The sequence below is a fragment of the Callorhinus ursinus genome, unplaced genomic scaffold (genome assembly GCF_003265705.2).
Source record: "Callorhinus ursinus isolate GAN/ISIS: 27379988/994484 unplaced genomic scaffold, GSC_fseal_2.0 scaffold9, whole genome shotgun sequence".
Lineage (NCBI taxonomy): Eukaryota > Metazoa > Chordata > Mammalia > Carnivora > Otariidae > Callorhinus > Callorhinus ursinus.
The window spans coordinates 30,746,743-30,760,314 of NW_027397071.1; the positions used below are offsets into that span (position 1 = coordinate 30,746,743).

Consider the following 13,572-nt stretch of genomic DNA (forward strand, 5'->3'; position numbering starts at 1 on the left):
CTCTTCTCCCCATGCCCCCACACCAGTCTCTCTCATTTCGAACAGTGGTTCTCGAACTTCTGTGCCAGCTGAGAGAGCTTGTGAAAATGCCGTTTCTGATTCAGTGGGTCTAGGGTAGGGCTGGAAGGTGTGCATGTCCAGCAGTTCCCAAGGGATGCCAAGAACCACTCATACACAGTGACAGATGCCGGACACAGACTGCAAAGGTTTGAATCCTGACTCTGCCATGTACTGGCTAGGTAGCCTTGGGCAAGTTTCTGTGACCTCCTTGTGCTGCATTTTCTCACCTGCCAAGTGGGCATAATCACAGCCCCCTGGCTGGGGTTGCTGTGAGGATCAAATGAGTTAACACGTACAAAGTGCTTAGGAGTGTGTGTGGCCTGGCAACACCTGTTAGCTATTATGCATATTTTCTTCATATTACTTACTCCTGTCTGGAAGTATTGTGTTCAGTTACTTGTTTACTTCCCTGTGTGTCACACTGAGTAGAACAGAAATTCCCCAAGTCGGGGGCCCATCTTGGTCACCACTTGTATCCTCAGCATCTAAAGAAACACCTGACACATAATGGGTTCTTAACGAGTGTTTTACATCCAGATGGTATATTTTAATAGGATGTGCAGGAAGGCTAACTGTATTAAGAACAAAAGACCGCAGGCTGATAATTAAAGATCTGTTACTGATGGCTGTAGTAATTTTTAAAAGAAGGACTTTTAACTTTTTTAAATACTCATGTGAAGGACACTTACCAGGGCCTTTTCTCTCTGTTGTCTTTGCGGAAAGAATGTCTGAATACTCTAAATTATTCTAAAAAGCAGTGTAATGGGTTCAGATAAAATTTGAAAATGCTCCTGAAGGATGCAAAAAGACTTGAATCAGTGGAAAGGCACATCCTGTTCTTTTGGACAAGAGATTCTATATTACGTATATTCCAATTCTCCCTAAATTAATTTATAAATTTAATATGATCCCCCCAAAAAATTACCAGTAGGATTTTTACTGGAATTTAACAGTCTGACTCTAAAGAATATATGGAAAAATAAACAAGCAAGAATAGCCAACAAAAATTCCAGAAAAGAGTAATGAGAAGTGTTTGCCTTAGGCATTAAAATACACAAAAACATCAAAAGGGTAAGAGATGGTTCTTGAATACATACAGTTAATTTGGCAGCTGATAAAGATGGCATTTCAAATCACTGAGAATAAGATTTGCTCTTTTGGTTGACAAAAATAAAAGATTATTAATTTCCAATGGTGAAGAAGATGTGGAGGTATGTGTAGGTATGTAAACTGGTGTGATCTTTTTGGAGGGCAGTTTCTTAGGATTTCTTTTTAGAACTGTGTATATACCTTTCCCCAACAATTCCATCTCTAGATATTCATTCGCCTAAAGAATCACTTGCACCTGTGCACAGAGAGGACAGATTACAATCAGAGTGTCCTTATAAACCTTATACATCTATCCCGTGGTATGCAATGCACTAGTTAAGGAGGTAACACTTTTTCCTTCCAGTTCAGAAGAACACTCACTACATGATGATCTTTGATGCCTTTGTTATTCTGATAAGCTTGACCTCACTAATCCTGTGCCTTCGATCTGTGATTAGAGGACTTCAGCTTCAGCAGGTAGGGCTTGCTGCTTTCTAGAAATGCTACGGACACTGTGATCGACAGAGAAAATCATGGTGCCTCCCCTCTTTTCCCTAAAGGAATTTGTCGGTTTTTTCCTCCTCCATTATAAGAAGGAAGTTTCTGTTTCTGATCGAATGGAATTCGTCAACGGATGGTACATTATGATTATTATTAGTGACGTATTGACAGTTATTGGATCAATTCTGAAAATGGAAATTCAAGCGAAGGTAATTTTTTTTCCTATTTATGCCATCATCAGTATCAGATTTGCACTAATATTTTTCCAGAATGTGAACACTTGCAGAGTAAATGATTTCTTTCAAACATTGCGTTGAGTAAACTTAAAATCAATAGCAGTAAGTTTCTTACATCTCGTCAGGAAATCTCTTAGGCAGAGCTCTCCAAAGGTGATAACATAAGCCTCTGGGTCAGAATCATTTGGGGACGTCATCTTGGCCCATCAGCAGATTTTAACCCTGCAAGCACTGCCTCTTTGTTGATGCGCTTCTTCACTGAGCTATCACTTACCTGGTTTCCATCCTAAATCACAAGCCGGTCTCCCGACATCCTTTGCTGGGTCCTTCTTATCTCTCTAACCGACTAAAGTGACAACGCCCGGAGGTGCAGGGCTTGGACCTTTGCTCTTTTCTGCCACTGTCTTGGTGACCTCACCCTGTCCCGTGGCGCTAAATAGTAACTCTCTGCCAGTGGTTTCAAAATCTGTATCTCCAGCTTGGAACTCCTCTCTGAACTCTAGTCTCAAATATCCAGCTGTTGATTTGCCTTTTCATTTGGATGTCTACTTGGTCTCTCAAACTTAACATACCTAAACAGAACTCCCCAGTCCAAGCATGCTTCTCCTTTCTGACTTCAGTTAATGGCGGCTCTTCTCAGTTGCTCAAGACAAAAGCCATAGATGCATCCTTGACTCTTCTCATTCACTAATCCTCTCTCCCCTCCATCTAATCCAAGAGGAAATGCTATCCATCTACCTTCAAAAACCACCTCATCGCCTCCGCCATGACCAGGCTGGTCCCAGCCACCATCAGCTGTCACCTATATTATTGCAATAGACTTCTCGCTCTTCTGACAGTCTGCTCTTAATCATAGCAACCCAAATGGGATCATATCACTCCTGTTCAGAGCTTTCCAATCTCCCCAGCCTATCAGACTAAAGTGCAAAGTTGTTAAATTACCCACAAGGCCCTAAACTGCCTATTCCCTTACCTCTGTGACTCCATGCTCTCCACCATTGCTCACTCCCTCCGGCTTGACTCCCTATCTTGCCAGGCATCCTCCTGCTGTGGGGCCTTTGCACGTGCTTGTCTCTGTGCCTGGAACACTCCTCTCCTAGATTTTTGCTTGGCTTGCTCCCCCACTGCCCTCAGGTCTTTGTTCAAATACCACCTTTTTAGTGAGACCTTCCTGATCACCCCACTTAAAAGGCAACCCGGATAGCCATTCTTTCTCCCCTCCCCCGAATTTTCTCCTCAGCACTTACCATCAGTACTGAGGGTTTTGTTAACTTATTTCTGTTATCTCTCCTCCATACACACCAGAAAGCAAGCTTCATGAGGGAAGGACATTTTGTCTCTTTGTTCACTTCTTTGTTCTTAGGACCTAGAACAGTGCCTGATTCATATCAACCCCAAAAATATTTTTTTGCCCAAATGAATTTGTGCTAAATAATCTGTTTCTTCCCCCCACACTGTTTCAGAGTCTAACAAGTTATGATGTCTGTAGCATACTTCTTGGGACTTCCACCATGCTTGTGTGGCTTGGAGTCATTCGGTACCTCGGCTTCTTTCAGAAATACAATGTAAGGATTCCATGGATCTCCACGCTGCTGGTATTTCTATCTTTCTGAGTTAGTGCACTGCTTTGGCTGAGGGACGAGTGGATTCTAATGGCCTCTCTTCCTTTCCCAGCTCCTTATTCTGACCCTGCAGGCAGCGCTGCCCAATGTCATCAGGTTCTGTTGCTGTGCTGCTATGATTTACTTAGGCTATTGCTTCTGTGGATGGATCGTGCTGGGCCCGTACCATGATAAGGTACCAATAAACAACTCTTTCCTGTTACCGTTAAGCTCCTAAAATAGTGCCAGTGGCTCGTTATCCTTTTAAAACGGGCTCCTTCCATTTTGTGACTCAGCCTGAAAATGTTGAAGGTAGACTATATCTAGTGTCATGTTTATAAACTGGCACGGTGTGACCAACTTGAGAGAATGATTGATTCACTCAACTACTTCACCTCCTTTTGTGGAATATATCAGATAATTACATCTTTTTTTTTTTTTTAACTACCTATGAGGTCAAGATTAGTCTGACTCATCAATATATACTAGAGTAAGCTATTTAGGCAAGACTTTTGGAAGTGTGACTTTATTAAAACAATAGTATAGGGACAAACTTGTAGAAATATTTGAAAATTTTGTTACCAGAGTTATTGTCTTGATTATAATGCCATGACCCTAAATGGAATGAGCTTTAAGATGAGAAGTATGAGCATGCATGGTTAGGACTTGGGTATCACTACAGAAGTGTTTCTAGGATCTCTTTCTATGTAAGTAAAGGGGACGGTAAGACTTGATTTAGAGAAGCACTGAGTGCAGACCAGCCCCTTCTCCTTCAGTTCAGGCTGTCCCATTAAGAGGAGCTTCAAGAAGGAGCTGCTTATTCCCATGCGTTATACAGGTTGTGTATATCACACAGCAAATGCTTGTAGTTTTGTCAGGTTAACTACATAGTTTGTAGGAGTAACTTGGGATACCTGGTCCCATTATTTTTAATATACTGTCACGCTTGTGTTCTCTCTTGCTCTCTCTCTCTCTGACAAATAAATAAACAAAATCTTAAAAAAAATATGCCATCATAAACAAAATCTCCACTGGGAAGGAACATGGAATAAAGTGGACTTTTTTCTTTCCTTTTTCCAGTTCCGTTCTCTGAACGTGGTCTCTGAGTGCCTTTTCTCTCTGATAAATGGAGATGATATGTTCGCCACGTTTGCAAAAATGCAACGAAAAAGTTACTTGGTCTGGCTGTTTAGCAGAATTTACCTCTACTCATTCATCAGCCTCTTTATATATATGATTTTAAGTCTTTTCATTGCACTGATCACTGATACATATGAAACAATTAAGGTAGGTTCATCAAGAGCCGTAAGTAGCAACATTTTTCCAGAATTTGTAGAATGGCAGTAAAATATGATACCTAAGAGAGAGGAGAACTGATAGAATGTCAGTTTTTTCAGGGTAGAAAAGAAAGACTTCAATTTTCGATACTGAGACACAGAAATGAAGAATTAGAATTTGGAGAATGTTGAAAGTTTTATCTCTAAGTAAGCTTTTGCAAACAAGCTTTCTAAACTTTTATTAGAATTATAAGATCCTGACTCAGTCAGGAAAGCACGTGACTCTTGATCTCAAGGTCATGAGTTCAAGCCCACGTTGGGTATAGAGATTATTTAAATAAATAAAAAAGACTTCTAAAAATCAGTAGGCTTTGATTGAGCAAAACATATGGCGTTTCAAAATTTTATGGGGAATTTTTAAAATCCAATTTTCATAAAGAAAAATTGACTTTAGTTTGGAGTGTGCTGTGACTGAACCCATAGTCTTTGCAAGGCCCTGTCTGGGACCATCCCAGAGGTGTGGTCTCCAGAAGAATGAAGGGATTGATATATCAAATACTAGCCATGTATGCTTTATACATGTCAGAAATACGATTTGAAAAGCTGTTATTTATATTGTCACTCACATGGGATAGTTTAAAAATCAGTCTGAGCCCTTTGAAATAATGGAAAAGCAGGGTAAATATCCATATATATTTAAATTTCTAATAACTTTATACTATTAGGTATACCATTGACATAGACACTTCCACTTGAGGACCTTCTGGGTATGAGAGGGGTAATGAAACATGATGTCATACAAATAGTACCAGGGATTAAGCAAAGGTTAGCAGGAGTTGATGGGTTATGAGTTGATAATTATGAATAACTTACTTATGAAGCCTGGGCCATGATTTTATTTTTACTGAATCATAGTTGTACTTATCCAAATCCCTCCCCACTGTGCTCTAAAAATTCACTGCCTTTAGCTTTACATGCAGAGAACTGTATGTTGTTTAAGGGTGATATCCAGGGTCTCAAAGAGTAGTAATATGAGTTGACAACTCTTGATGATACAAGTCTGAGACTCACAGTTTAGATGTTTACCTCTTTCCATGAGCTCACAGCACCTGTCAGGTAGGCAAGTGATGGCTGATCCTGTCTGGTCAGGGCATGTTCTAGAGATCTTAGACCCAAAACTGATGTTAATACAAGGCCCTTAAATAAACCTGTCTGAAAGGGAGACTCCATAACATTGTGCAGGCTGGACTCTCCCTGGAAAGACAGCTCAGACTCAGATTCAACATGCCCATTTTGGGTTGAACTAGACCCACAAAAGAGCCGATGAGGACAATGCAGAATTCTAGACTCACTTTTCCTTAGCTAGACTTAAGAATGGCTCTAAAGGCTACATCTACCTGGAAATACTTGGAAGTGACTGAACTATCCCTCTAGAAAGATCCCCTTCCCTTGACAAATGATCAATTTTGAATTTGGAATAAAGCTGTTTTCAAGGGACTTATTCATGAGAGCTTTTTTTTTCTTATTCTTCTGTGTAGCATTACCAACAAGATGGCTTTCCAGAGACTGAACTTCGTACATTTATATCAGAATGCAAAGATCTACCCAATTCTGGAAAATACAGATTAAAAGACGACACACCAGTATCTATATTCTGCTGTTGTAAAAAGTAGCTATCGGGCTAATCTGTGCCCTGGAGGGAAATATAATGTGTAGCTGAGTTGGGAAACCATATGGATATTTTAAGATCAGGTGTCGTATGTTTAAAGACTATTTCTTTGAGCAAACTGATAGCTATAATTCATCAAGAACTATTTATATTTTTAAAAGCAGTATTTAATATCTTTTGCAGCTTTATGTTGGGTTTATTTTAAACTAACTTTGATGAGAGAAGCTATTGAATTCTTGTTATTTCTTGTTTATTTTGCCATAGCTTTAGAATGTGTTCTCCATCCCCCTCTTTAGCTCTTAGCTTCCAGCTCTTCTGACTGGGCTGATTGTATCATCAGTGGAGAATAACGCCTGGTCTGACTTAACACAACTCACTAACCCTGGTCTTAACCACTCTCTGGGGTACATCCCTGAGAGAGAGGGTTTGTGGTTGCTGTATATCAATAATCACTGCATTTTAAAATCTTCTCTTAAAGCGCAGAATAAGAAAGACAACTGTCACCAGCTAACAGTCTCAACTTTCATTCCGAAGGACAACTGTTATATGATGCTGCTTTTAGTTCTGGAAAGAATCAGGTTTTTTTTATTATTCATGTATAAGTTTTCTCTCCCTCAGTGTTAAAGTACGTAGTTGAAAGTATCCTATACATATATAGAAATTAAAGTGCGTACCAAATGCATATTCAGTCCTGCAAGGATTAGTGTAGTGCTTGCATGGCCTTGCGCAAACTGTGTGATGTACTCTGCCCTTCGCAGGCACATTCAGTCTCATGGAAGAGAGTGTTTTAGGGTCAAGAACTGTGGTTTCAGGTTTCAGGGGGAGAGGTTCTAAAACTCATATTAAACATATTTTGAAAAACAATTATGCTTAAAACGTAAAAATAAGTGGGAAATGTATGCCTTAAATAGACACAGAAACAGTCTCCACTCCTTGGATACTGCTGATTGGAATTTCAGGGATTTTTACAACATGTATCTTTGTTTTGAGTGTTATTTATTCAAGTAGAAATGAATTCAATGATGTGCAATAAAGGTTTTCTCAAAGCAGCTTTTTTTTTTTTTTTTTTGTAAAGGAAACCTATTTGTTAATTTGTAATTTTGTTTTAAGGGTTAAATGAATATAGCCCTGAGACTCTGGAGTCTTACTATTTAACATAATGACAATCCCAATAACACTCCAAGTGTTGAAATGTGAGGTTTTACAATGAGTATAAGCTATTGCAGAACTTATGGCTTTTAAAAAATGGAAAATCTAAAGTCTCTGGATCCCCTGGTGTTTCATTTGCACATTGAAATTTGAGATACTTGGAGTTCCCCATTGCAACTATTTCTCCCTCTACAGTGCTTGATAAGAATTTACTTACTGTTTATTTTTAAAATAATACCTTTATAAAAATTAAAAACAATACCTTTTTACCTATCAATAATGTATGTACCACCAATTACAGCTATTTATGTACATATATCTCTTCTCCACTTTGTGAAACTAAGGAAACTTCTCCAGATCAGGAAAGCAATTCAAGGGCAGTAACTGTTAATTAAGTCTCTATCAGTGTAGCAGTGTGGTGAGAATAAAGACCTGAATAGAAATCTTGGATCTACTACAAATTGTGTGGGTGACCTCAGGGCAGTAACTTAAACCTCTCTGAACCCATCTTCTTAATTTCAAAAGGAGATGACAGTACACAGAGTGCTGAGTGTTCAATGAGATAACATGGAAATCAAGCTTCGTACCTAGTGGGCACTCAGGGTGACTCCTGGCCCCTTGAAGCACACAGCCCTTGCAGATGGTAAATGTTCTGAATAACTGCACTGTTAACAATGAATTTGCTTTTTAACTACCCACTCATAAGTTTTTCAGTAGAATAACCCATGAGTTATTCAGTAAAAATACTGAAGTTTTAGAAGACACCCATAATGAGTAGTTGGCTGATACAAAAGGAAGTTATCCCAGTTTACAGTCCCCTTCTAAAGGGATCGTTGTCCCTAGTGGAGTCCTAGCATTTTGAGGTTAGTAAGGTAGTTCTTCCTGGTGGCTTTTCTTTGAATTAAAAAAGGCTTGAAAATTCCTTAGCGTAAAAACGGTGTGTATACCTATACTATATATATGATATGTAGTATCTGTGTACATATTTACACAATAAGCATAATATGTCTTACGTTCCATATACTTCCCCCAGCACTTTCCAGTCAAGCCACAGTCTGTCTTTTTCACGGAGTCCACATCCTCTCCACAAGAACAGCACTGTACCGCTTCCTCTCCTAAAAAGGAACCTAACCAAACCACCCTTGCGCCCACCTGTGGGGACGGTACTACGCAGACGGGATCTTCCAAGCCTGTCTGCACCCAGTGGGCGCCTCTGATGAAAGGGACTCTAAAATGCATTTTTGCCTTAAAAGTGACTTTCAAAAGCGGGTCAACTATGTATATCTATTTACATCATTCTGTCCAATTACGTCTACCTGCAGACGCATATTAAAATAATTACCTGGCAGAATAGTCTGGCCTAGCTAACCCCAGAAACCTTTTAAACACTTGCTGATCCCGATCGCCTGGAACTCAGCACTTCGCTGCTGCCGCTACCACCGGGAAAGAAAGAATAGGACTCCCCGGAAAAGGGGCTGTCGGCCGGGTCCAAAATGCCAAGTCAGCATCGCCCGCAGCTGAACATGACATTGGGGCATGTGCCCGAGTCCCTCATCTCTAAGACTCATGCCTGGTTTCCAGCAGGCCGCTTGCCCTCCGTTTCGTGCTCTGGGAGGGAAGAGCCGCGGCGGCAGCAGGCGGGAGCGCGGGCTTACCCAGTCCCGCCGCGCGGGTCCTGCAAGTCCGCGCCAGCCTTCCGTCCCGCCCACGGCCACGCGGACACGCCGCGCTCCCTGCGCAGGGGGTCCGCTCCCGCGTGCCGGCGCGAGTGAAAGGCGATTCGTTTCTCTTTTCCTCGTGCGCCCATAGCTCTTAACATCTCCGAAACATGAGCCTTGTCACAGAGTTTTGTGATCGTACGCTTCGGAATACATACACGGTCCAATGAATGAACTTGCCAGTTTACGTAAAGTCCTAGAAAACAGGGCCATTTCTTTCTTATCCCGGTGTCCACAGTACCCAGCCCTCGGCTTGGCACTGAGTGTGTCCCGAACGCATCCAAATAGAAATGACTATTTCTACAGTCATGAATGGTGTAGAAACCGGGCGCAAAGAAAGGCAGGAGCCTCGGAGGGCAGGGAGTGCGCGCCCCCGCCGCCCGGGGGCAGTGTGGAGGGCGCGCGGGCCGCAGCGGCGCTCCACCGCTCGGTTCTCTTTAGACGGCGCTTCTCCTCAGCCCGACCTCCGGGCAGACACCCAGGACGCGGAGCCGGCCGGCCGCAGCTCCCGGCACCACCGGGGACCAGAGGGCAGGGGCTTCGGGCCGGCTCCTCGGGACCGAGGCAGGTGCAGCCGTCCCACCCTCGGCCTCCTCCTCCTGACTCGCAGGGGCCGCACCATGCCTCCCGGCGTGGAGGCACTGGACCTGCCGGCGTGGAACGGAGCCTCAGGCCGGTCCCGGGGGCCCCGCGGAAGGTCAGTACCCCTGAGGCGCTCGGCTCCGCCCCCCTGCCTTCCACGGTCCCTCCCCGGGGACCCCACCGCCGACCCCTCCCGGGGCTGCTTTCCTCCTGGGGTGTTCTGGCTCCCGCACCTCCGCGCCATCTCCCACCGCCCCCGCCGGGCTCCGCTTCGCTGCCTCCCGCCCCCGGGGCTCCGAGAGGCCCGCGGGCTTACACGTGGAAAAAGTGCCCAGGGCCCGAGCTGAGAAGCTCTCCGCCAGCTCCGCAGTCCGCCCTGCCCCGGCGGGAGGCGACGCGGCGGAGGCGCTGGCTCGGGGGGCGGGGCGGGAACGCCCGGCCACGCGCCCCTGGGCTCCGGGCTAGCCCTTCAGCCCTGCGGTCCCGCCGCCGACGCGGCCCGAGCGGCGCCCGCCACCCCCGGCGCCCCGCCGTCCCCAACCCCGGGCCCGGGTCTGCGCGCCCCGGGCGGCTGCAGGAAGGGTAAGACGAGGGAGCCTGCCTGGAAGGGCTCCGACTTTAGGGGAGGTGTGCCCGGGAAGGCCGAGATGCGTGTGCGCTGAGCGGTTTTTCCTGCTCGGAATCCCGAACGAAAGCTGTGGAAAGTTTTGAGGGCGGAGGCATGGCCCCGCAGCCTTATCGGTCTGCCCAGGCCTGGAGGCCGGAGAGAGGATCAAGTGTTTTCAGGCTAACCGTCAGGTGAGGCGCCTGAGCTGTCTCTTCGAGGATGTCAGATTCTGGAGGAATTCTCATCAAGCGGACGGCTGTACTGTTCTAGACTAGAGCTTTCTTGCTGCCTTGGGAGTGCTTATATTAACTGCTTGCAGTTGGTTAAATAAGGCTAGACTTTGCCTTCCGGAACAAACAGGCCTTTTCCTCAGGTGGGAGGGTTACAGTGTGGTTCCTCTGCCTTTATGAAAAGGCGTACAGTTCAGCCGGATGATGCTGCCAAGGCGCCCCACCTCCGTGGTCAGAGCTGCAACCACCCAGCTGCGCCGCTGAGCCTGGGCGGCGGGGGGGGGGGGGGGGAGTACAAACAGGCCTTGGCTCCCCCTCCTCTGCTCACAAAACAAATATAGAGGTGGGCCGTTAAATTTTCTTAAAATACTGTAGAGACTCTCCTGCTTTTCCTGCGTGGCATTCATAAACGAGCTTAATGCTAGCAAGGAAAGCCAGAATTCAGAAGGAGAATTTACTTGATCTCTGGTGGCTGTCCAGATAAGTATTTAACTAATTCCAAGCAAGCGTGGCATATACTTTTTTAGACTTTTGAAAGGCCAGTTTTGAATTAGAAGACATAACTTTGGTACAACTTTTTGGACAACGGAATACTTGTGAATGTTACACCAAAATGGCCATCTCTCTTAAGACTAGATGTCTATTTTTAATGGGGCAGATGGGTAGAAATTATACATTTCTTCCATCTGCCTTAGCTCTAAAAGCCTGTCCCAAAAGGTGGAGAGAAAATGGACTCTGGCTTTATTTATTGTGTTCTGCTTGGACTGATAAACAGGCTTGTGCTTATGGTGGGTGTGGTCTATAATCTTTCTCTTTTTCTAAATCTTTACGGCAGTATTTTCCTTAGCCTATTTCCTTCTGGACTTAACCATTTGTATCCTTTCCGTGAGTGTCTCCAGAGGCTCCCATTCTTACAGTATGGGACACATACCCAGCTGTGAAGCTTTTGTGAGGATTCAGATTTGACATATATATGTGTGTGTGGATCTGGTTGTGCAGTGCCAGTGGGAAAGAGGACTGTATCATTGTAAACTGAGGATGGAAGAAGGAGTCATTAAGGGAGAGGTGGGAGAAGTTGTCTAGACATCAGGATAGGAATTCTGATGTTTTATGTGGAAGGGACCAGCTACCTCGTTCTCCTCAGAGGTGGGATATTGGCTTCACACTTTCAGAAACTGCTCACCACCTCTGTGATGTGCTAACCAAACAGCCCAAGTTTGGGGGAATCCAGTATAGCTTTTTCCTTTTGAGTCAGCAGTCTCAAGATTTAGCTCATCTTCCTCCTCATACTTTGAGTCAAACTCCCATAACCGTAAACTTGGCCTTCTCCTGTAGCAAACCTTCCCTAAACCAGGTTCTGTGGCCTGGACCCTTTAAAAAACACACATGTCCCACTCTTCGTCTGACTGTTCCCATGCAGAGGTCAACCAAATGGTGCCAATTTTATTTAATTTCCTGCACTTAAAAATCAGTAAATCCTGATGAAGTGTTTGAGGAGGCCATGTTTTTTTCTCTCAAGGAGGAGCTTATCAAAAGTGTTGTTTTTAACAACGGAATAATAAATATAAAATCTCTTAATGAAGCAAGGAGGAAGAATAGGGGGACAAATTTCGAACAGAATGACAGAGAATAGAGAACTGAAAGTCAGGAATGATCGTATTCACAAGCTGAGCTCTTCAGGCTCGGTCTCTATTAGTGAAGTGAAACCCAGGATAAGACAGTCCTCAAAACTTAGTGGGAAAACAGGTTGCTTCTTGTGGCTACAACTTTCAAAGTAAAATCAGTGGCCAAAAGAAACCCTTTTGGCCGGGGAAATTAGAAGTGGGATTTTCCCTGAGGCTGGGCTTTTCTTAGCAGAGGCCAGGAGTCTAGGTTCTGTGTGTTAGTTCTGAAGAATGAGATCACCCTTCAGGGAGCTCTTACATCACCTGTTGTGAGCTTCATAGAGAAAAGAAATTTTATTTCCAGACTTTGTTCTTTTTTACGCAGACTGCAATATTCTTTTCAGGGACAAATGTTTAAAGCCAGGTTTTGGTTGGTTGGTTGGTTGGTTGGCTTTGGCAATCATCGGGCGGGGGGGAAGTTCTTCTCATTTTCCTTAGCCTACCCCTAGCTGAGCTTTCTACTCTGTTTTGATCTTGGGTCTCTGCCTCCTTTCCCCCCCTTCCCAGCTCCCAAACCCCAGGTGACAAGACAGCTTTGGGGAGAGACGGGTGCCAATATTTCTGTCCCCTCAGTTGGGAGATGGCTCCCTTTCTTCTTCTTTGAATGTTGTCTTTTGTGATCTCCCCTTGAATACATCTGGTATTTCAGCCTAAAACATCTGTCAGGCTGTAATTGGTGACTAGTGAAGCTAAAGATTCTGAAATATTGTCCTTGCTATAATTCCAGGAGACCCATAATTTAAGCTGTGGGCTTTAAAAAATCATGTCACCTATGGCGACTAGAGGGAATTGTTAGGGATAGGGTGAATCTAGGGATTCCCCAATTGACACTGATGTGAGCTTGTCTGAAAATAAGGTAAATTCATTCAGTGGTTTGAGGAGAAGAGGATTAATTATGGCTTTATGGCTTTTAATTTCACTTTTCCTTAGGGATAGGCATCAGCATGACCCTGTTAAATTGGGCACTTACTGATATGTTAGAGAAAGCAAAATGTAAGGAGTGCCATAATTCCAGTCATCTTCTCAAGCCTTTTTTTTTTTTTTTTTTTTTTTTTGAGAAGGAGAGATTGAGAGAGAGGATGGGTGGAGGGAGAGGGAGAGAGAATCTTAAGCAGGCTCCATACCCAGTGCAGAGCCTGAGGTGGGGCTTGATCTCACGACCCTGAGATCATGACCTGAGCCGAAATAA

At 44.1% G+C, this 13,572-nt stretch overlaps 2 protein-coding genes across 5 annotated transcripts in view; both read left to right on the forward strand.

The window, feature by feature from the left end:
• The window catches only part of MCOLN3 (mucolipin TRP cation channel 3), a 35,044-nt gene extending 27,456 nt beyond the window's left edge, over positions 1–7,588 (forward strand). For 2 of the 4 annotated variants that reach the window (XM_025872105.2, XM_025872104.2), the window contains exons 8-13: positions 1,514–1,626; positions 1,710–1,859; positions 3,350–3,451; positions 3,561–3,683; positions 4,568–4,774; positions 6,303–7,582. In XM_025872105.2, coding sequence (XP_025727890.1) covers positions 1,514–1,626; positions 1,710–1,859; positions 3,350–3,451; positions 3,561–3,683; positions 4,568–4,774; positions 6,303–6,437 — 830 coding nt within the window. In that variant the 3' untranslated portion in view covers positions 6,438–7,582. Of the gene's footprint in view, positions 1–1,513; positions 1,627–1,709; positions 1,860–3,349; positions 3,452–3,560; positions 3,684–4,567; positions 4,775–6,302 lie in introns of all 4 variants that reach the window. The other 2 variants (XM_073896397.1, XM_073896398.1) reach the window with 2 other exon arrangements.
• A 2,130-nt stretch (positions 7,589–9,718) lies between these two features.
• The window catches only part of MCOLN2 (mucolipin TRP cation channel 2), a 54,347-nt gene continuing 50,493 nt past the window's right edge, over positions 9,719–13,572 (forward strand). The window contains exon 1 of the mRNA XM_025872103.2: positions 9,719–9,997. Within this exon, the coding sequence (XP_025727888.1) occupies positions 9,921–9,997 (77 nt within the window). The 5' untranslated portion in view covers positions 9,719–9,920. The remainder of the gene's footprint in view (positions 9,998–13,572) is intronic.